The following is a 23,269-nucleotide window of genomic DNA, read 5'->3' on the forward strand; positions in this document are numbered from 1 at the left end:
CACTGCTGCACTGTACACTTGAAAATGGTTAAGATCGTAAATTTTATGTTCTACGTTTTTTACCAAAATTAAATAAGAAGAGTAAATAAATTCTGCATTGTAGTTTCTGTTTTTAATCGATCAACAAATATGTGAGTACCTATTATGTACCAGATATCTTGCTGCTGTGTAGGCTACTAGGAAATATAATTGGTGGTTTCAGTTCTTAAGGAACTAACAAGCAGTCAAGTTGGAGGAAAAAGTTATGTACGTATACATGAAACTGAACCCCTCGGGCAATGTAACGATACCAAATGAGAAGAGACACAGAGTCTCATAGGAGTTTAGAAAAAGCAGGAATCTGGCTACAGTGATAGAAATATTGGCCAGGTACTTGAATGGTTTTCAAAGCACTTTGATATATATTTTTCAAATTGACCCTTTTGCTAGATCTAGACGGCATTATCTGCATTTAACAGATGAGGAAACAAAGGCTGAGGGCTTGTGATTTTTCCAGGTTCACACGGCAGAACTGGGAACTGGACTCAATGCCTTCCAGCTTTCACTCCTGGTGGGATTTTCAAAATTGGCACTGAGGATTTGCTGCCAAGAGAGTTTTGAGGGTTAGAGCAGAATCCAATGTGCTAGGGATACTGTAGTTATGCATTTGCTAAAATGGCAATTATTCTCTCCTCTCTGTTATCCTGCCAAAGAGCATCACATAACTTTTAGTACAAAATTTTATACATATATATATATATATATATATATGTATAGCTACTTAACGGATACAGAAACTCAAATTATACTGCAATAGAACGAGGACTAGCATATAAGCATTCAAATTCACCCTTATATACTCATAGCCATTTAGCCAACTGCAGTCCTATGAAAGACACTCCTTACTCATCATATCAGACATCATTTTTTACAGTCATAATACATCTGGTACAGCTGAGATAGGTCTGATCTGACCCAGGTGTGACAGAGAGGAAAACTAACACAGATAGAATAAAGTCAGTGGATTAGAATTTAAAAGCAGTTATCAGGGCTAAGACCATATGAGTTACACACATTTTTTAAACTACATCCTGCTAGTTCGGTAGATTGACTCCTACCCAGAAAGTGCAGGAGCATTAAGTCTGTTCATACAATAACCCTATCTGATTGCCCAGGGTCAAGCTACTGTTTATCTTTGCCAGACAGAGCCCATATCCTGAACAGGGGACTCAAAATCTGCATTTTTCACCAATTACTTCAAGGTAGTACAGGTTCTGACGTCGTTTCTACACAATCACCTAAACAATAAGAAAAATACTTTTTTTTTTAAGTATTGGGTGAAAGTAAATGCACAGCAGTGATCAAGAGCTTTGCTTTTATTTTCCTTCTCATGAGAGCGCAAACATTTTGCAAAAGAAGGGCAGTCCTGCCCTCTACTGCTGGATGTTGAAATGTTAGCAATACACTTCTATACTCCCACTAGCTATGCGGAATAGATTAAGACAATCTATTACATTGTTTTAGATTATCCCTTTAGGAGTTGTTTAAAAGAAATGTGTTCTTGGCAAACACATTGAATTTGTTTCCTTCATTATTTCTTCATCTTTCTTCATCTCGTACCAAAACATAAGACTTTAGGACAAGACCCCACAATAAAGGATGTTACAACTTGGGGGGAAAAAAGCTTAAGACATTGCTCTAGAAGTAGGAGGCTGTATTTGTGAGGCATTAAGGGAGAAACAGGGCAACGAGAGGAAATTTTCTTCTGACTTTAAGTCTGTGCTCTTCTTGATCTTCTGTCACTTGGAGTGTCTTCATTAGCTTTCTGCTAAGGCGATTCATTTCTGTCCTCGTGGTTCTTTGACTGGAGACAACAGTCACCTGGAGATATTGAGAGAGTAGTGGAATAGTGTTTCTAAAACACTTTCTGCTTTTAAGAAAAAGACAGTATAGAAGTACAAAGGGCTATTACTAACACTGTTACATTTTAATTAATTATTAAATCTGTTGTTACTTTTAAATTACTTTGAGATTTTACAGATCTCTACAAAGACTTCTTGGAGAACTCTAAATATTTAAAAAATTGTGGTCTCTGCTTTCTTTTCCATTTTTAAAAACTTTCAGAGTATACACTTGCAAGAGGCCAGAGCAGACAGACTTCAAAGAGAGCTAGCCTAACCATTACCTACAGCGATGCAGGGACTAGAGTGCAATCTCTATGACAATAATAGTGATTTCTACAACTGTGTTAAAGGTGTGTGTGTATCAACACTAAGAAAAAATCTTTTTGTCCCAATTTACAGATAAGAATACTAAAACTCAGACACATTAATTTACCCAAAGTTTCAAAACTAGTAAGAGGAAAAACTAGAATTCGACAGCAGGTGCAAAGTCTCTGCATTGTTCTTCTATGCAGCTCATCATTCAGTGGGCAAACTAAGCAAATCTCAAAGGCAAGTGCTTGTAAACATCTATGATGATGATGATGATGGTGATGACAGCTAACACAGTGAGTACTTACTAGTGTCCAGTACAATTCAAAGTGTTTTACATTTGATCATTTAATCCTCACAGCTACCCCATGAGGTAGAACTATTATTATCCCCATGTTACAAATGAGGAAACTGGGGCACACAGAGGAAATCTAGTTCCAGAGGCTATGAATTAACCATTATGCTATACTGCCTGTTAAGTAAAGCACAAAATCTATATAGCTCCACAATTTCTGAATGGTGCCCTGGAACTTAATTACATTCAACAAGTAGATAAAACCATCAATAGTTGTCATCCTGTTGATATCTATTATACAAAGTTCTCAGTACCTTTAAAAAAAGAGTTCTTTTGGGGCCAGTCCCATGGCCGAGTGGTTAATTTCACATGCTTCTCGTCAGCGGCCCAGGGTTTCGCCAGTTCAGATCCTGGGTGTGGACATGGCAGCGCTTGTCAGGCCATGCTGAGGCGGCATCCCACATGCCACAACTAGAAGGACCCACAACTAAAAATACACAACTATCTACTGGGGGGCTTTGGGAAGAAAAAGCGAAAATTAAAAATATCTTTAAAAGAAGCTGCAACCTTTAAAAAAAAAAGGTTCTTTTGATGGCCTGGGGTTCACAGGTTTGAATCCCGGGAGCGGACCTATACACCACTCGTGAAAGCCATGCTGTGGCAGCATCCCACATAAAATAGAGGAAGACTGGCACAGATGTTAGCTCAGCGACAATCTTCCTCAAGTAAAAAGAGGAAGATTGGCAACAGGTCTTAGCTCAGGGCCAATCTTCCTCACACACACACACACACGAAGTTATGCTCATTTGGGTGGCCAGTTCAGGAACTAACATTAGACCCTGTCTACTCCAGGCCTCATTGGACAAGCCCTTCTATGAGATAGGAAGCAGCAAGAGACCCTACTTGGTCCAATCCATGTGTGCGGGTGGGAAGAGGAGTCACACACAAGGAAAAGAGGAGAGAAGCAAGAGAAGAGAAGCAAGGGGAGAGGGTTCCTCCAAGGCACACTAGGAAACAAGCCAGTTAATTTGAGGGGCGAAGTTGCAAGTGATCACTTTGTTAGCAACAGTAAACTCAATATGGTGGGAACACCACCACCGCAGGAGTTCCACACTTATCTTATCGCCCACTATTCAGCTACACGGTGACTCTTGAACAGATCTCCTCTTACTGCTTTGGTTTTTAAAGAAACATTTGTTCAGCCCACAACTCAGCTTCTAAATAATATCCTACTCTTAGTGACAGCATCCACCCAAATATAAACATTCCATAGCACTTTGTGCTCGAGTGCAAAGTGTGAAAAACTCCTCCCTCCCCTGACTTGTTCCTAAATTTAGACCTTCTGGGTATCAGGGGCAAGATCGAGTACAGTAAGCAGACGTGCACTTGCTTAGAGGTCCATGCAGTGCCCGCTGCAGCCCTGGCCTGGCCTGCCTCTTATGCTGTGGGGCAGCGCTGCCCAGCCCTGAGGCTTCAGATTTCTAAGAGTATTTTCTAAAGGAATTCACCCCAGGTCAAGCTGTGGCTTTGTGGTTCTCAGTTCCTTTCTTCCAATTCTTTTGAAAGAACGAGAAAAAAAAAAACAAGGCAGAAGGAAGATGGTAGGGAGGACACGAACAGACATTCATAGCAAAGCCAGGAGGCAGCGAGAACGCCAGCCTCTTTCTTTAGACTCTTACTGCCCTTTCCCTGGACACTCACTTTACCTGGCTGCCTACTTGTCTGGGCAATGTTGGCCTCTCAAGAGTCTTTTGCTTGAATTACCATTCAGCAAGGGGGCAGTGTTGCGCCAATTCTGTCAAAGTGTTAAAATTAGCGATGGCCTGGGAAGCATTTTGTTTATTTCAAGACTGGCATTTTCCTTAGAGGGGCAGCCTGCAGGGCTCAAGAAAGAAGGCAACTGAACTGAAAGCAATCTCCAAGAACCTGATATTCCTGAGCAAACAAGTTTGAGACTTGGATCCCACATAATATGCTGTCCTCCTCCTCCCCATGCACAAGACCCGTTTGCCCCTTTCTAAAATTTAGAACAAGTGTTACAGAGACACAAAGAAAAACCACATAGGGCACTTTCTTTGCCCCGTCAGCCTTGGTTATGGAGATGCTTAGGTTGTCAATAAATATTTATTTGGACTTAGCTAAACGTGTAGTTAACCTAGGATTGTTTTTCTCCCGGGGGAATGACGTAAGGAGTGACCATGATATTGCTGGCCAAAGCTGTGGAGATCATACTTTGAAGTCAAATTCTGGGAAGGCTGGGTTATAGAAACACTCCTCTGCCTCTGCTTTTGGAAGCACTCAGAGTTCATGGTCACTTCAGCTTCAGTACTGAACCTGCAATTCTGAGAAGAAAGCGTTGTTAATGAAACACGGGGCAGTTTACTTTAAAACCAGAGGCAAAGTTTCTGAAAAGAAGTGGATGATACAAATGTTGGCAAGTGTTGCATAAAGTTCTTTTGGCATATGTTTATTATTTTGAATGGAAAATTCATTTTAAGATTTGTGGTATTATGCAATGAATAAAGGCTGAGGTATTGTTTTCTTCTGAAACACCAAGAGAATTGACTCCGCCTTCCACCATTTATTGAATACTTACTAAGCGAAAGAAACTGAGGGAGACTTAAACAGGGTAAGATCTTTAGCCAAAAGAAGCTTGCCTTCTACAAGGGGTGTGGCAGATGTGCAATGGTAACAATAGCTAACATGCAGGCAGTGCTTACTGCATGCAACTTAACACTTTATACATACTAAGTCACATAATCCCCACAACAACCCGGAGGAAAATAGTATTATCTCCAGTTTACAGAGCAGGAACAGAGAGGCTGGTTAACTTGCCTAAACCTGCCCAAGTCAGTAAGTGGCAGAGCCAGAATCTATACCTAAGTAGTCTGGCTCCACAGCTGGGTTCTTAACTAGAATATTTTCTAAAACGGAAGTACTGCCAAGATACAGAAGCACAGGAAAGAGACAGATTTTGACCTGAGTGAGGGTTAAGGAAATGACTTTTTGGAGGAGGCATTTGCTGTGGGTCTTAGAGGTCACCGGGAGGAGAGGGGGCTGCGGAGGAAGGAAGGAATGAATAATCAGGGGAAAGGAACAGCCTGACTAAAAGAAGAGGCAGTTCAGGTACCAGCCGGTTGATGACAGCCAGATCTGGTTGAGTGCATGCGTGGGAGGAAAGCTGGAGAGGGCAACGGCGCCCAGATCCTGACGGTCCCTTAGGACCAGGCCTTCTCTGTAAGGAAAAGGGAGCAAGAATCTCAAACTCTAAGAGCGGCAGAAAGGAGTTCCCGGTCACTCTTTCACTTTTATTAGGATGTTCCTTGTCTGAGACCAAGGCAGGCGGCTCACCCACATTTCCCTTAGGGGCAAAGAGACAGCCGAAAGGGTCAAGGTCGCCCGCGCGGGCTCCGGGGCTGCAGGTCCTGGCCGAGGACTAGCGTCCCGAGGGTTTGGCTGCCAGGCCGGGCCAGGAACGTGCGCGCTGCTGGGCCTGGCAGCGAGAGCACCAGGTCCGCGGTTACCGGAAGACCAGTCCTCCGGAATTCCCGCCGGCCACCTCCCCCCGTCCCGTGGCCCTCGAAGGTCGCGGAGACCACCTCCAGGACACACCGACCGCTGGGATCTTCCCCTCAGCACCGGGAGACCCAAGGAATAACGGCCTCTGCGATAGGAGCACGCACTGCCAATCAACCCTAGCCCCCGTCCCCATCTCAGCCGGCGTACCTTGCATTGGTTGCATCCGGCCTCTGATAAGATTCTCTTCTTGGATTGGCTAATACTGTCTCCTCCCTCCTGTCCTTTCTGTGTCAGAAGCTCGCGATTGGTGAACTGCGTTGCCAAGTTCCGGACGCAGCCCGACCATTGGAGGCCGTGGGCCCGCCCTCGCCGGCTATGTGAAGGTGAGCGTCTCCTCCGGCCGTGGTGGCTGGACTGGACTGAACGGCTCCAGGCGCTTGTTGAAAGCTCTCGGCCGATTCGTGCTCTCTCGCCATGACGTCTCCTTCAATCTTTGTGGAGGTTCCGCAAGCCCAGCCGGTCCTTGTCTTTAAGCTCACTGCTGACTTCCGGGAGGATCCGGACCCCCGCAAGGTCAACCTGGGAGTAGGAGGTAACGATGCAGTGCCCCGGAGGGTGAGCAGCCTGAGGAGTGGAGCGGACCTAACCTGGGCTGTGGGGGGACTGTGGGAGAGGCCGAGGCCCAGCTTAGCGCTGGGAGCCCCGGAGAGGAGTCAAGATCCACAAGGCTTAGTTCAACCTGCTCATTTTTCTAATGGTCTTATGGAGTCTCTGGAAAAGGGAGATGTGTCCAAGGTCGCACAGAACAGGTGTAGCAGCCAGGTCAGAAACTCAGCTGCTCCGATTCCGTATTCTGCGTTCTTTATACTACGTCCTTTCGCCTCTTAAGAAATGGGGTAGCCAGAGATTGTAAGGAATGGGAGGAAAATAGGAAGCCTGATAGGCTTGGAGTCTTGGTCGCTGAGAAATGGTTAAAGGAGAACTCTTATCTTTTGGGAGCTCTGGTTTGGGTCGGTAAATATTTGGGTAGCTACCGGATATCAGTCAGGTTCTTTACCAAGCCTTGTGGGGCAAGACTGGGGCTTGGTTTTGGCCTCAAAGAGTTTGAAATCAGCAGGTGTTAAGTTATGTAATAGAGATCTGAAACCCTTGTGAGATAGGTTAATGCTGCCTGGGGGGGATCTTGGAAGAATGTTCTAGCTCTCAAGGATATGGTAGGAATGGGTAGAGATGGTGGAAAGGAATGGAAAGAGTGTAGACAGAACGTCACTTTCCACACGTTTTGTCTTCTTTTCTTGTTTTTTTATTTCTTGGACTTCAGACAGCTCAGAACATGGGTCCCAGTGTCCCCTCCTGCCGAGTAAAAAATATGGACTGGAGTGCCTCTGAAATTGCTTTAATCTTCTCTGATGACTTTGTTATTTCTGTCACCATCATTTGGGTGTTTGAAGTCCCACAGACACTCGACAATGTACAAAGACCAGCCAGGGAGAAGAAAATGAGTAGGATGATGTTCTAAGCCAGGGAACAGACTTGCAGTAAATGGACTAGAAATTTTGGAAAGAAAAAATTGAACTGTTTGTAGCAGAGGGTGGCGAGAAGGAGGTTTAGAGTCAGGCTTCCCACAGTGACTGTGTCTGTGCATAGGACCTGTTAAAAAAAATCTTCACCAAGGAGAATGGGAGAGGGGTAAGAAAAAAGCCATTAAAAAGTATGGTTTGTTGAAACTGGCTAATGGATACATGGGCATCCATTATATTATTCTTGCAACTTTTGTATATATTTGAAATTTACCCTAATAAAGCATTTAAAAAGAAGTTAGTACTATATAGTTTCACCCATGGAAGGAAAGGAGGCAGCAGAGTGGGAGAAATATTGAAAGACTGCCTTGCATTGGCTTGGAATGGGCACCATTCAAGCTCTTAATTTAAATCCAGTCCAAAATCTCCAAGTATTTCTTTAGGGCCAGATATATAGTGAAGAACTAATATTGATGCTGATCCAAATGCATCTTTTTAAAATCTCAGATTTTATTGGCTCAGATTTTATTACCTTTAAATTGTCTTTCGGGATTTTTGTGAGGATTAAATACATGTAAAGTGCTTAGAATAGTGTCTGGTACATAAGGAGGGGTTAGGTGAGTATTAGCTGTTACTATTGTTTTGGCATTTCTTTGGGTAGTTCTTCTAAAAGATGTTGAATAAAAATTTTCAGCTCAAGAACTGCAAAATGAGATAATTTCTGACATTGGTTCAGAAATAAACTGCTCATGCAGAGAAAAAAACGTGCTGCCAGCCCAGGCCAGAAGTGATTGGCTCGAAAGCATAGCCTGCAGCTCAGATGGTCACCTCAACTGTGACAGTGCCTTTGTCATGTTGTCCAGGAACCCAGGAACTCTGTCTCCTTACTATGAGCAAATGATTTATGCATTTAATCTCATTTGATACTTTCCATTACGTGGGAGGGTTGTTTATTATTGTAACTGTTTTAGAGATAAGGGAGCTGAAGGCCAGGTTGATGAAGGAGTTTGCCCCAGGTCATGTGGCCATAGGTGTAGAGCTGGGCCTCCAGGCCAGGCCTCTCAGGCTTCTGCGGCTCTGCCCCCTTCTCTATTTTGGGTACCTTCGGGTGTTCTGGAGGTAGCTGGTGCACTGGAGTGGGAAGAGCCAGGAGATCTGGGCACAGGCCCAGCCCTGAAGTCCAGCAGTGTGACCTTGGGAGGGTTATTTAACATCCGGGGACTCAGTCTGTTAAATGAGGAGCCAGGACTGAATGACTTCTCTCTAAAATTCGACTCTTAAGATTCACTAGCATATTACATGACTATGGTATGGGATAATAATGTTACTGGCCTCATCAGTTGACTGAGGTTTAAATGAATAATTGTATGAAATGTGACATATAAATGAAAAGTGTTATATAAATGTTGTTTTTGATGATCACTGTGACCCGACTTTTATGTGGATGGGTGGTGCTCAGAAAGGGTATAATTCGAATAGAATAAGAGGTTTCTTTCCAGCTTTTGTGTGTCCTAACTCTTTTAATGCACGTCCCAAAGTATATCCTTTGTAAAGGAAACGTAATTTATCACTTGACTTTGGGGTAGATACTCTTTTTTTTCCTGAGTTAAGATAAAGCGCACTGGAGGTTATCTAGCTCAAGTTCTAGTGATGATGGACAGGTTTAGAATAAACTGCAACTATAATCTCATTAGCTAGTTCCTACTTGCAGATCGTTTCCCTAGGGATTTTCTTCTTGCTGTGACTATTTCTGTGATTTCCTTACAGTTAAACAGAGCAGAGCGTCACATTTTCCACTGTTAAGAATGACTCTCTGAGTTAATTATTTTAGTGCTTCTCAGAGTTTCAGGCAAGTGGCTTTAAAGGCAGGGGAGCCATGGGTCCAGCCTGATGCAGCCTGAAGCAACACATTTCTTCACAGTCCAGTCCATTTATCGTGTAAACTTAGCTTTCTTTTGTTCCAGGTAGACTGCGCTTACTTTAATCTTTGTTGTTTTTAATGTGGGTTCCTAGCATCTTCAAGTAAAATTGTTGGAGAAAGGTGCTGTATCAGGTATTTCTGAGTACCCCCTGGCCCTCTTCCCGGGACCCTAGTTGGAGGAGGGCTTAGAGGCATCTGTGCCTGGGCTCTTGCGTGGGGATGGGTGAGGGAAGTGGAGATCTTAGGAGGAGGATGAAGGTGATGGTTTGATCGTTTAATTCTCTATGTTCTTCCTTTCTTTTCTTCTGGAAAGCTAGACTGTTGCACTCACCTGAAACCTGTGTGACTCTAAAAAGGCTTGTATCCAGGGAGAGGGGGAGTAGAGCTGGGGAGCATGCTGATATAAAGGACCTTTAAATCTCTCGGGCCTGCTTGCTTTGGGCTTTCCCTAGACATCTCTGGCTCTTAAAAAAAAAGCACATGGATCCATGAACTTAATAGTATGACAGCCTAGCTCTTACAGTCCCTGTGATCTTGGGCAGCTTGCTCAACTTTTCTGGCCTCAGTTTCCAGATCCCTAAAGTAGGGATCACAGTATCTATTTTGTGAGTCGTTATAAGAATTAAATGAGTAAAGAATTAAAAGAGTAAAAAAAAAATGTAAAGTATTTAGCGCAGTGTCTTGTATGTTCTAAGTATTCAGCAAATCCTTGTTATTACTATGGCTTTAGCTACCATAGTTGATGTCTATAATTATGAAATCTTTCTTTCCATCCTGGATTTCTACCCTGAATGCCAGACCCATACTTGCTACAGTCTGCCAGACACATCCTACAACCACCTCAAATTCAACCTGTTGAAAACACAACTCATCTTTTCCACCTTCTCTTCAATCTAATTTTTTCTTCCTCTTATGTTCTATATCATGGTTGACCCCCCACCACCAGTCAATGTCTAGACTAGAGAGAGACCTTGGAGTCATTAGTGACCCTTGCCTCGTTTCCATGTCTGTTTATTTGGTCATTAGGTTCTGTCTTTCCTACCTTATAAGTCTACTCTGAATATCTCCTCTTTTCTTTATCCCTGCTGCCACTGCCTTACTTCGAGACCTCATTATTTCCCTTCTGGATTATTGCAATAGCCTCCTGACTTCGGTATCTGTCTCTGTCCTCCTCTCCAGTTTATTTTCCATGATGTCACTTGAATGATCCTGTTAAAATGTATAGCTGGCCATGTCACTCTCTTGCTTAAATGCTCTCAGTGGTTTCTGCATTGAAACGAAATTCCTTAGAGGAGACTCCGAGGTTCTTTGAGCCACTCCCCGCTGTTCCTCCATGGAGCCTCCATCTGAGCCATTCTAATGCAGGTCCTCAAAGGCCTCATGGCTCCAAGCCTCTGGGAACTTGCACAGGTGTTCCCTCTGGAACGCTGTTCTTTCCTTGTCTATCTTTTAAACTCTTATTCATCTTTCAGGCTTCATTCTCTGTAAAATCTTCCCTGACCCCTCGCAGGAGAATTCGGGGCTCTGTGCTCTCTGTTTCCTGGAGGGCAGGCAGTATTTTATTTTTTCTTATCCATCTCTGCATAGCTACTTCTAGCCAGTGCCCGGTTCATGGTAGATTTGGTAAGTCCTTGTTAAATGAATGAGTGAATGAAAAAACGAATGAGAAACTGATGGGTCCAACAAACAGAATAAAAGTCCCCCCAGGAGACTGGGAATAGTGGTTGTTGATAATGCTTGACCTCATTGCTCTAATCACACAGAAGTAATCTTTTACTGAAAAGTTCTACTTCAGTTAGACGAGGCATTAGGAATAAATCTGGAGCTGAAGCTGGAGGAAACTGGGCAGTGAAGAAGGAAGAGGAGGTGTAAGTTGGCCAGTTTCTCTTTTGTCACATACAGACACAATGCCTCCCTGCCGCCAGTTGTATTACAGGATTTTTTAGAGTTGTACAGAGTACACATTGCTGGTAAGAACAGTGGTACTGTGGCATTTTCTTTATCTTTCATATTTTATTTATTTATAATTCATGAGTTACAAATGACATTTTTGTAAATATATACAGCATAATTATATAATATATATATATAACATCCAAATGCAGACCTGAAGTGTAATAGAACTGGTTTTTCTATGAACACCCACACTCTTGTGCATCTAAATAGTATCCTCTCTGTGTAGTGTCATCCACATATACCGCAATTGCTCAAAGATTTCTGGAAGCCGTCTTTTGGAATAGCCTTCAAAGCATGTTAAACTCACACAAGAGAGCATCTCTTTATAATTGTTCTCCACTAATATTATCCAGTTTATTCACCTACCTACTGTGCTGAACATGATGCAAGTACTGTTTCCAAAAATTAAATTTACTTTTAAAGGATGAAGGTTTGGCACCATTGAGGATATTCCAAATAACGAGATGTTGCCTCTAGAAACAATTCCAAAGGAAGCATTCCAAGAATACTTTGAACAGTGGCAGCATTGTGATCTTAGATAGGGTGATCTGCGTCAGGGACAGCTCTTACTTGGAAGTAATTATTTTGGAATCTCTTTGAAAAACCAGACTGAGTTCCACCTGATAAAGTAGACATTTTGACCTTGTTGAGAGGGAGTTAGTTTGGTGGGCCGGGGGCGTCATGTGAGCGGTGTGACAGTAGTATGAGTAGATCCATCTGCCAGGAGACTGTTGGTTGGTTAGTGGCTGCGTTAGTCTGGATCTCTGTCCGAATTTTTATTACCAGCTTGATGTGCTTATCAGATTTGCAGATGACACCTTCCTGGAGGATAGAGTTAGTTGATAGAAGGCAGATACAAAATCCAAATGATCTTAGAAAGTCTTATTTGTTGTATAACTTTTGACCTTGTAATTTTACATCTAGAAATTTTTCTTAAGGAAACACTCATGAATATGTGTAAAGATATAAGAACATTCATCACAATGTTTATAATAGCAAATAATCAACACAAATAGTTAATAAATTATACATAGGAAGGAATATTGTCTGGCCACTAAAATTGTGCTATAAATGGCTCATAGATATGAAAAATATATATGCCCAATTGCATTCATAGTAAGAGAAATGCAAACTAAAATTACCCTGAGATACCATTTGTACCCTCATTTGGACAAAAATTCTCTCCGTGGGTGAGGCTTTGGGGAAGCAGACCCTCTTATACATTGATGGTGGGAATGGAAACTGACAAAATCCCTAAGGAGGCCAATTTGACTATATCTGTCAAAAGTGTAAATACACATACTTCTTAGCCCACTCTTCCATCTTCATCCCTGCATCTTATAGATGTATTTTGCATACTTGTAAGATGATGGATGTACAAGGTTGTCCACTGAAGTAATGTTTTGTAATAGCCAAAGATTGGAAACAACTCAAATGTCCAAATTATGCTACATTCATCAGTCATGCAGCTGTGAAAAAGAACAAAGACACTCCATATACACAGATATAAAAAGATCTTCAAGTGGAAAAAGCAAGGAACAAAACAGTGTATAGTATGCTGTTACCTTTTGTGTAAATGGGAGGACATAAGCTGTATTTGCTTGTGTATGTGTAGGGAAATTCTGGAAGGATATAAAAAGAAATTGAGCAGTTGTTATTTACAGAGGGAGAGGATTTGCAACTAGGTAGATGGAGGATAAGAATGGGCTGGGGACATGTGAATGTGTCATCTATTAGAAGACTAGTTAATGACAATAAAAGATATTCATAATATATATTTAATAAGTGGAAAAAGGCCTGTTGAAAATTCTATAGACAATATGATGCATATTTTGTAAAAGAATATACTCATGTAAGATAAAGCTTAGAAGATTGCACATCAAAATTTTCATACTCCTTATTTCTGAGTGCTGGGATTTCATGTTAATCATGTTTATTTACTTCCTGGACTGTTCTAAATTTTCTACAGTCAACATGTATTGTTTAGTAAACAATATTGACCTCCCTTAAAGGTGATTTTTTTTTTTAAAGCTTTTGTTTTTCCTTCTTCTCCCCAAAGCCCCACAGTATATAGTGGTATATTTTAGTTGTGGGTCCTTCTAGTTGTGGCATGTGGGATGCCACCTCAGCATGGCTCGACGAGCAGTGCTAGGTCTGTGCCCAGGATCCGAACTGGTGAAACCCTGGGCTGCCCAAGCAGAGTGTGTGAACCCAACTACTGGGCCACGGGGCTGGCCCCTAAAGGTGATTTTTTAAAAAAAAGTCAGAGATTAATGTTGGGCAGGAATCAACAAGGTAAAACTTAATCAGAATTATTCTAAAATTTTCAGTTTCAAAATAACTTGCAAAAGTACAGGCTTGTTGGGGCCAGCCCAGTGGTGCAGTGGTTAAGTTCGCACATTCTGCTTTGGCGGCCCGGGGTTCACTGGTTTGGATCCCGGGTACTGACATGGCACCGCTTGACATGCCATGCTGTGGTAGGCGCCCCACATAAAGTAGAGGAAGATGGGCACGGATGTTAGCTCAGGGCCAGGCTTCCTCAGCAAAAAAGAGGAGGACTGGCAGTAGTTAGCTCAGGGCTAATCTTCCTCAAAAAAAGAAAAAAAGTATAGGCTTGTTGGACTTAAATATTCCAGTGGAGAGGCAAATGACCCCTGTCGGGAATCCTACTCAGAGGGCTTGTTGGCTTGCATGCATGCCAAAGCAGCTGCCCTCTAAGGCTATAATCCCCAAATAATCATACGGTAGGACAGAAAAAAAAATCAGTGGTAGGATAACTCAGTGGACTAAAAATACTTTTATTCTAGAAGAAATGCCTAGAAATTTGCTGTAAGCCAGATTAAATATTATGAAAAAGGTAAAGGTAGGTCAATAAAAGTGTGAAGCAGGTGAAGTGAAGAGTCCAAATGGTAAACACTGGCTGATGTCAGCGCACAGAGAGAGGACAAAGATGTGTTTAAATGGGTTGTTAGCTGATTGTGTAACCACCGTTGGACTCTTCATCACAGTTTGCTTGCCATTTGTCCCATTTCTGTTCTTATAGGAGAAGAGGAGGAAGTGGTCCTCCTTCCACACCCCTCTCTCTCCATGTTTACGTTGGAAGGTGCAGCATTCATCTGAAGTAGCACTTAGCCATTTTCTGGAAGTCTCTTGGGGACATGCAGAAGGAAGAAGACTGCTGGGCCAGTGGCTGTGGAGACCTCAGTACAGTAGGAATACTGACGTAGCATTTGTAAGATATTGTTTAGTGCACAGAGTGCTCTCACATGCACTCTCTCATTTGCTCAGGCTCTGTGATGTCCCAGTTTTATTTTAGCATTCTGCTTTTTAACGGTCATATATTTAAGATCTGTAAGTTCTGTGAGGATAGGAAACACGTCTGTCCTTCTGTTTGCCCAGCACCTAGCCCAGTGCCTGTCCCCAAGCAGGCAGTCAGTAAATGCATGAACTTGATTGTAATTTTTCTCACTCTTCTGTTTTGATTGGAAGATGGTGGAATTCTCCCTGTTCACAGTTCCAGACTCTTGGACAAAGCCTAAGACTCCTCCGTTCTATAACTCTTTCCCATGTTCCAGCTTATCGCACGGATGATTGCCAGCCCTGGGTTTTGCCTGTAGTGAGAAAGGTGGAGCAGAAGATTGCTAATGACAGTAGCCTAAACCACGAGTACCTGCCGATCCTGGGCCTAGCAGAGTTCCGGTCCTGTGCTTCCCGCCTCGCCCTTGGGGATGACAGCCCAGCTCTCCAGGAGAAGCGGGTGAGTTTTGGGTGAGGATATGTTTTCTCTTTAGAAACTGTGAAGGTAAAAAAAGGTTGAAAATTCAATTTGTTTTAGAGTAATAGGTGTTATTACGTCCATTGAACTGTCAATGAGCAAGGGTTTATGTCGAGTGACCTCAGGAACCTGAAGTGCAAGTAACGACCCATATGAAAAGACGGCTTCTTCACTTGTTTACTTTTGCCTGGTAGATCATCAGATTTCGACTGCTGGGTTTGAGGCAGTAAGTAGAAATGCCAAGCCATGGGAATTTAATGGCATGATCAAGACATCAGGGTCTAGACTCAGCCCTGCCACTACTTTTGACTATAGGCAAGCCCTTTACCCCTCTCACTCCTACGTCTCATCTACATGTTAGAAAAAGACTAGTCTGTGCTTCATAGTCCCATAAGGAACACTTGCATAAGGGGATTATTTAAGGGGCCTCTGAACCCCCTGAATTTTTTTGCAGAATTCCATGTGTATGCATGTTTCTGGGAAGAAGTTTCATAGATTTTACCAGATTTTCAAAAGGAGTGTGTGACCTCCTTAAGTTGAAGAGCCACTGGTCTAGATGCTCTCTGAAGTTCTTGCCAGTTCTAATCTTTAATTCCTCTAGCCTTGATCTCAGCTTGTGTCGTTTAAGTGCTTCTTGGTATGTATACTGTGTCTAACTAGATAAACATGGAAAAAGAACACATTTGGAAGCAGCCAGAGAGGCTCAATGTGGCAGGAAGTGGTGTGGTAGAGAAACTCAGTGTTGTAGGGATTCAGAGGAAAGGGATACTGATAAGGCTGGCATGGGACTTGAGCCAGACCTTGGGGAATGAGGCCACACACTGGTTCTCAAAATTGGCTTACATTAGTATTACCGGGGAGTTTTAAAAACATACTGATGGCTGAGGAGAAGGGGCGGAGCAAAATGGCGGGGTGAGCTGATCCGGGATTCTCTCCCCTCCAAAATACAACAAAGGATTAGAAAAACTGAATTTCAGAGAATAAATCTAATGCCAACATGTTAGAGACCTACAATACCAAGAAGGTGGAGATCATAAACCTTGCTTACGGCCTCGGAGGCGCTGGAACGGTAGGAGAGAACATCGTGCCCTCCCCTAGAATCTGTGATCGCTGCTGTGTGGGTTGGGAAGGAGCGGGAGAGGGGCTGCGCGACCGGGGGATCATCCAGGACTCCTGCCGCTGGTTCAGTGGAAACCCACTGACGGGGGGTGGGGGGGGGGGGGGGGGGGAAGCTTCCATCCACAGGGACCCCATAAACCCAGGGCCTTGGGAGACCAGAGAACAGAACTGATCTAAATCCAGATCGGCACGTGAGAATAGCAGCCCCTCCCTCTGGGCAAAGCCACTGGGCACCGCCATCTTGCCCGAAGGCACAGAGCTCATAACACGCCGCTCTCGACCCCCATCTAGTGGCGACAGGCTGTAACTGCAACCGAATTCTACCACCATGTGGAAAAACCGCTCCAGCAACCATCCAGCAATTTATAAAAGCCCCAGACCAGAAGGAAAACAATAAAAACATAGAATTAAGTCCTGAGGACTTGGAAGTAGGTAAACTAAGTGATAATGAGTTCAGAGCAGCTATAATAAAAAAACTCAATGAGGTAGAGAGAAAGATAGAGAAACAAGCTGAGTTCTGGAGTTACTTCACAAAAGAGATTGAAATCATAAAGAAGAATCAAACAGAATTACTACAGAAGAAAAACACAATGGACCAGATAAAACAGAATATGGATTCCCTGAATGCCCGTGTAGACACCATAGAAGAGCAAATTAACATAATTGAAGAAAGACAGGCTGAATGGCTCCAGACAGAGGAAGAAAGAGAACTAAGAATTAAAAAAAAGGAGGAAAATCTCCGAGAGATAGTGGGTTCAATGAGGAGTAAGAACATAAGGATCATAGGAATTCCTGAGAACGTGGAAAAGGAAAATGGAGCAGAAAGTGTGCTTAACGAAATTATTGAAGAGAACTTCCCAAATCTAGGGATTGACGGGGAAATGTGTGTAGAGGAAGTTTTCAGATCTCCTAGATTTGTCATTGTAAAAAGACCTACTGCAAGACACATAGTAGTAAAATTGGCAAGAAGGAAAGATAAGGAAAGAATACTCAGGGAAGTAAGGAAAAAAAAGAGAATAACCTATAAAGGAGCCCCTATCAGACTTTCAGCGGATTTCTCTACAGAAACCTTACAAGCTAGGAGAGAATGGAGTGACATATTCAAAGCTTTAAAAGATAAAAATCTTCAGCCAAGAATACTCTATCCAGCAAGAATTTCCTTCAGATATGAGGGAGAAATTAAATCTTTTCCAGACAAACAAAAGTTAAGGGAATTTGTAACTAAAAGCCCTCCATTACAAGAAATCCTCAAGAAGGCTCTCATACCTGAAAAAAGAAAAAAGGGAGAAAGGGGTCACAATCCACAGACTAGGGAGACCGATGGATAGAACCAGAACAGGATAGCAAATATTCAACTATAGCATTAGGGTAAAGGTAAGGAATCTACCAAAGCAAGGACTATCTTATCACTCTAACTACAAATTCATAACATGAGTTGGAATAAAAAATGAAAATAAATATTTAGGAGGGGAAGAGCAAAGGGTCTAAATCAGTATTGGTCAAGTAAGTAAGAGACCACCAGAGAATAGACTATATTATACACGAGATTCTAAATACAAACTTCAGGGTAGACACTAAAATAAAATACAGAACAGAGTCACAAATCATAAATAAGGAAAAATCTAAGAAACCCAGCATAAGAAATTGCAGTATTAAATGGGTAGGCCAAAGCACACAGGAAAAGAAACACAGGAAAACCAGATAATGAGCGACAGATTGACAGCATCAGGTCCACATGCATCAATAATCACTGTCAATGTAAACGGATTGAACTCTCCAATAAAAAGACACAGAGTGGCAAAATGGATTAAAGAACAAGATCCAACAATTTGTTGCCTCCAAGAAACACACCTCAGCCCCAAGGACAAACACAGGCTCAGGGTGAAGGGGTGGAGGACAATACTTCAAGCTAATAGCAAGAAAAAAAAGGCAGGTGTTGTAATTCTTATATCAGACAAAGTGGATTTCAAAATAAGACAGGTAAAGAGAGACACAGAGGGACAATATATAATGATCAAAGGGACACTTCATCAAGAAGAAATAACGCTTATAAATATCTATGCACCCAACACAGGAGCACCAAGATTCATAAAGCAACTATTAACAGACCTAAAGGAAGATGTTAAAAACAAAACAATAATAGTAGGGGACCTCAACACCCCACTCACATCAACTGACAGGTCATCCAGACAGAAAATCAACAAGGAAATAGTGGAGCTAAATGAAAAACTAAAACAATTGGACTTAAAAGACATATATAGATCACTTCACCCTAAAAGAGCTGAATACACATTCTTCTCAAGTGCACATGGAACATTTTCAAGGATAGACCATATGTTGGGAAACAAGGCAAGCCTCTACAAATTTAAAAAAATTGAAATAACAACAAGCATCTTCTCTGATCTTAGTGCTATAAGGCTAGAAATTAATTACAAGAAAAAAGCTGAGAAAGGCACAAAGATGTGGAGACTAAACAACACACTACTGAACAAGCAATGGATCATTGGAAGAAATTAAAGAAAAAATCAAAAAATACCTGGAAACTAATGAAAATGATAACATGCCATACCAACTCATATGGGATACAGCAAAAGCTGTATTAAGAGGAAAATTCATCATAATACAGGCACATCTTAACAAACAAGAAAAAATCCCAAATAAGCAATCTTAAACTATACCTAACTGAACTAGAGAAAGAAGAACAAATAAAGCCCAAAGTCAGCAGAAGGAGAGAAATAATAAAAATCAGAGCAGAAAAAAATACTATTGAAACAAAAAAGGCAGTAGAAAGGATCAGTGAAACAAAGAGCTGATTTTTGAGAAGATAAATAAAATTGACAAACCACTAGCCAGACTTACAAAGAAAAAAAGGGAGAAAGCTCAAATCAACAAAATCAGAAATGAAAGAGGAGAAATAACAACAGATTCTGCAGAAATACAACGGATTATAAGAGCATACTATGAAAAACTATATGCCAACAGAATGGATAACCTAGAGGAAATGGATAAATTCTTGGACTCCTACAATCTCCCAAAGCTCACGCAAGAAGAGGCAGACAATTTGAACAGACCAATCACAAGGAAAGAGATGGAAACAGCAATCAAAAACATCCCAAAGAATAAAATCCCAGGACCAGATGGCTTTCCTGGGGAATTCTACCAAACTTTCACAGAGGATTTAATACCTATCCTTTTCAAGCTATTCCAAAAAATTAGGGAAGATGGAACACTTCCTAACGCATTCTATGAGGCCAACATCACGCTGATACCAAAACCTGACAAGGACACCATGAAAAAAGAGAGCTACAGGCCAATATCACTGATGAACATAGATGCAAAAATTCTAAGCAAAATTTTGGCAACTAGAATTCAGCAATTCATCAAAAGCATCATACATCATGATCAGGTGGGATTCATACCGGGGACACAGGGATGGTTCAACATCTGCAAATCAATCAACGTGATACACCACATCAACAAACTGAGGAATAAAAACCACATGATCATCTCAATAGATGCAGAGAAGGCATTTGACAAGATCCAACAGCCATTTATGATAAAAACTCTGAACAAAATGGGCATAGAAGGAAACTACCTCAACATAATTAAGGCCATATATGACAAACCCATAGCCAACATCATACTCAATGGGCAAAAACTGAATGCCATCCCCCTGAAAACAGGAACGAGACAAGGATGCCCTCTATCACCACTCTTATTTAACATAGTACTGGAGGTCCTGGCCAGAGCAATCAGGCAAGAAAAACGAATAAAAGGAATCCATATAGGGAGGGAAGAAGTGAAACTCTCGCTGTTTGCATATGACATGATCTTATATATAGAAAACCCCAAAGAATCCATTGGAAAACTCTTAGAAGTAATCAACAACTACAGCAAAGTTGCAGGGTACAAAATCAATTTGCATAAATCAGTAGCATTTCTATACTCCAACAACGAACTATCAGAAAAAGAACTCAAGAACACAATACCATTCACAATCTCAACAAAAAGAATAAAATACCTTGGGGTAAATTTAACTAAGGAAGTGAAGGACCTATATAATGAAAATTACAAGGCCTTTCTGAGAGAATTGGATGATGACATAAGGAGATGGAAAGACATTCCATGTACATGGATTGGAAGAATAAACATAGTTAAAATGTCCATTCTACCTAAAGCAATCTACAGATTCAACGCCATCCCAATCAGAATCCCAATGACATTCTTTACAGAATTAGAACAAAGAATCCTAAAATTCATATGGGGCAACAAAAGACCCCGAATTGCTAAAGCAATCCGGAGAAAAAAGAACAAAACGGGAGGTATCACAATCCCTGACTTCAAAACATACTACAAAGCTACAGTAATCAAAACAGCATGGTAGTGGTACAAAAACAGGTGCATAAATCAATGGAACAGAATTGAAAGCCCAGAAATAAAACCACACATCTATGGACAGCTTATCTTTGACAAAGGAGCTGAGGGCATACAATGGAGCAAAGAAAGTCTTTTCAACAAATGGTGCTGGGAAAACTGGAAAGCCACATGTAAACAAATGAAAATTGACCACTCTTTCTCACCATTCACCAAAATAAACTCAAGATGGATCAAAGACCTAAAGGTGAGACCTGAAACCATAAGGCTTCTGGAAGAAAACATAGGCAGTACACTCTTTGACATCAGTATTAAAAGGATCTTTTCAGACACCATACCTTCTCAGAGAAGGGAAACAATAGAAAGAATAAACAAATGGGACTTCATCAGACTAAAGAGCTTCTTCAAGGCAAATGAAAACAGGATTGAAACAAAAAAACAACCCACTAACTGGGAAAAAATATTTGCAAGTCATATATCTCACAAAGGCTTAACATCCATAATATATAAAGAACTCTCACAACTCAACAACAAAAAATCAAACAACCCAATCAAAAAATGGGCTGGAGACATGAACAGACATTTCTCCAAAGAAGATATATTGATGGCCAATAGGCACATGAAAAGATGCTCATCATCGCTGATCATCAGGGAAATGCAAATCAAAACTACACTAAGATATCACCTTACACCCATTAGAATGACAAAAAATATCTAAAACTAATAGTAACAAATGTTGGAGAGGTTGTAGAGAAAAAGGAGCCCTCATACACTGCTGGTGGGAATGCAAACTGGTGCAGCCACTATGGAAAACAGTATGGAGATTCCTCAAAAAATTAAAAATAGAACTACCATACGATCCATCCATCCATCCCACTACTGGGTATCTATCCAAAGAGCTTGAAGTCAGTACTCCCAAAAGTCCTATGCACCCCAATGTTCATTGCAGCATTATTTACAATAGCCAAGACGTGGAAGCAACCTAAGTGCCCAGCAACAGACGAATGGATAAAGAAGATGTGGTACATATATACAATGGAATACTACTCAGCTGCAAAACAGAACAAAATCATTCCATTTGCAATAACATGGATGGACCTTGAGGGAATTATGTTGAGTGAAATAAGCCAGCTAGAGAAGGATAATCTGTGTATGACTCCACTCATATGAGGAATTTAAAATTATGGACTAAGAACAGTTTAGTGGATACCAGGGGAAAGGTGGGGTGGGGGGTGGGCACAAAGGGTGAAGTGGTGCACCTACAACACGAATGACAAACATTAATGTACAACTGAAATTTCACAAGATTGTAACCTATCATTAACTCAATAAAAAAAATAAAAAAATAAAAAAAACCAAAAACATACTTATGGCTGAACCCCATGCCAGACCAGTTCAGCTAGAGTCTTGGAGGGTACCACCCTTTGGTGCGCTTTCATTCCCTTTTCCCCCAGTTCCCTTCCCTCTGTGGGCATATTTTTAAAAGTTCCTTAGGTGATTCCAAAGTACAGCTCGGGAGGAGAACCACAAAGTACACAGGAAGGAAAAAGGAGAGGTATTTGGAATATTAGGAGTCCAGGAGCAGAGGTAGCAGATAAGCAGGTCTAGGTTGTAGAGACTTGCCTGATTAGAGCTGGGAACATGTTGGATCAATCAGGAAGGCTGATTTTGGCAGCCGGGGCAGGGGAGATCGATCACCTGAAGGTTTGAGCAGAGGAGTTGCCCCATAAAAGTGTTTGCGGAGGATAAACCTGGCTGGACGAATAGGACAGGGAAGAGCTCGGGTTTTTGCAAGAGTCCAGTTAAGGGTTGTGCAATTCAAACCAGCTGGCTTTATCGCTCCCCTGGGTCAGTGTTATAGTGCAGGCCTTCACGTGTGGAAGGGAAGGGACCACATCGTGGAGTCATCAGATTTATGCTGTTCCCCAGATGCCCTGATCAGCAGAATGCGTGGTGATACGAAGGTTGCACATGGGCATGTTCTTATCTGTATCAGGAAGCAGGGAGGCTCTGGGTGAAGGTCTTGGGACTCAGGCCAGTGATTAGGCAAGTAATTAACTTAATTAGGGTTTTATCTGGATTGGTGTGAGAGATGTGCCTGACTTGCCTCAAGGAACCTAAGGAATACTGGTAGAGATGGTAGAGTTTAGAGATTGTAAGTGGCATTGGGAAGTTGCTCTGGAAATCCAGTGTTTCTACAGAGGGAGAAGAGAGTCTTGATGAGGTTTGAAAGTGGAGAACTTTGGCACCTAGGGGCTATCTTCTGAGACGCTGTTGATAAATTAGTTGGAATTCTGTTGTTGGCAAATAAAAATAGATTCCGTGTCGGGGAGCTGCTGCTTCTAAGACTGCAGTTCTTATTAACTGTGTTGGGCAAATGCTTGTTCCTCTGCCCAGTGTTCCCCTTTTGATCACTGAGTCCTGTACGACTTGGGGCTGTTGCTTGTGGAACATAGCCCTCCCTCTTCTAGTTCGTCCTGTTTTGTGTTTTTGATAACAGAACAAATGTAAATGGCAGTCTATAAATATTTGAAGACCTTTTTTTTTGGACTGGGTTAGGAGAGACTCTCTTGGCATCTACATCACCCAAGGTACCAG

General features: G+C 41.9%; 1 protein-coding gene and 1 long non-coding RNA gene across 6 annotated transcripts in view; one reads left to right on the forward strand and one right to left on the reverse strand.

Annotated features, from left to right (window-relative positions):
* Positions 1-1,338: 1,338 nt before the first annotated feature.
* On the reverse strand, positions 1,339-6,334 carry LOC139040301 (uncharacterized). 4 transcript variants are annotated; one of them, XR_011494541.1, is made up of 4 exons: positions 6,214-6,311; positions 4,720-4,829; positions 2,802-2,897; positions 1,339-1,860 (listed from the first exon to the last, which is right to left on the reverse strand). It is a non-coding gene; the product is annotated as an uncharacterized lncRNA (long non-coding RNA). The 4 variants fall into 4 exon arrangements; XR_011494545.1 differs by lacking the exon at positions 6,214-6,311 and adding an exon at positions 5,839-6,136; XR_011494542.1 differs by lacking the exon at positions 4,720-4,829 and having other exon boundaries at positions 6,214-6,334.
* GOT1 (glutamic-oxaloacetic transaminase 1) overlaps positions 6,294-23,269 on the forward strand; it is a 30,372-nt gene continuing 13,396 nt past the window's right edge. Inside the window, exons 1-2 of one of the 2 annotated variants that reach the window (XM_014865638.3) lie at positions 6,294-6,598; positions 14,979-15,160. In XM_014865638.3, coding sequence (XP_014721124.1) covers positions 6,481-6,598; positions 14,979-15,160 — 300 coding nt within the window. In that variant the 5' untranslated portion in view covers positions 6,294-6,480. Of the gene's footprint in view, positions 6,622-14,978; positions 15,161-23,269 lie in introns of both variants that reach the window. The other variant, XM_070485519.1, reaches the window with a different exon arrangement.

Source organism: Equus asinus, chromosome 2, assembly GCF_041296235.1.
Source record: "Equus asinus isolate D_3611 breed Donkey chromosome 2, EquAss-T2T_v2, whole genome shotgun sequence".
NCBI classification, from domain to species: domain Eukaryota; kingdom Metazoa; phylum Chordata; class Mammalia; order Perissodactyla; family Equidae; genus Equus; species Equus asinus.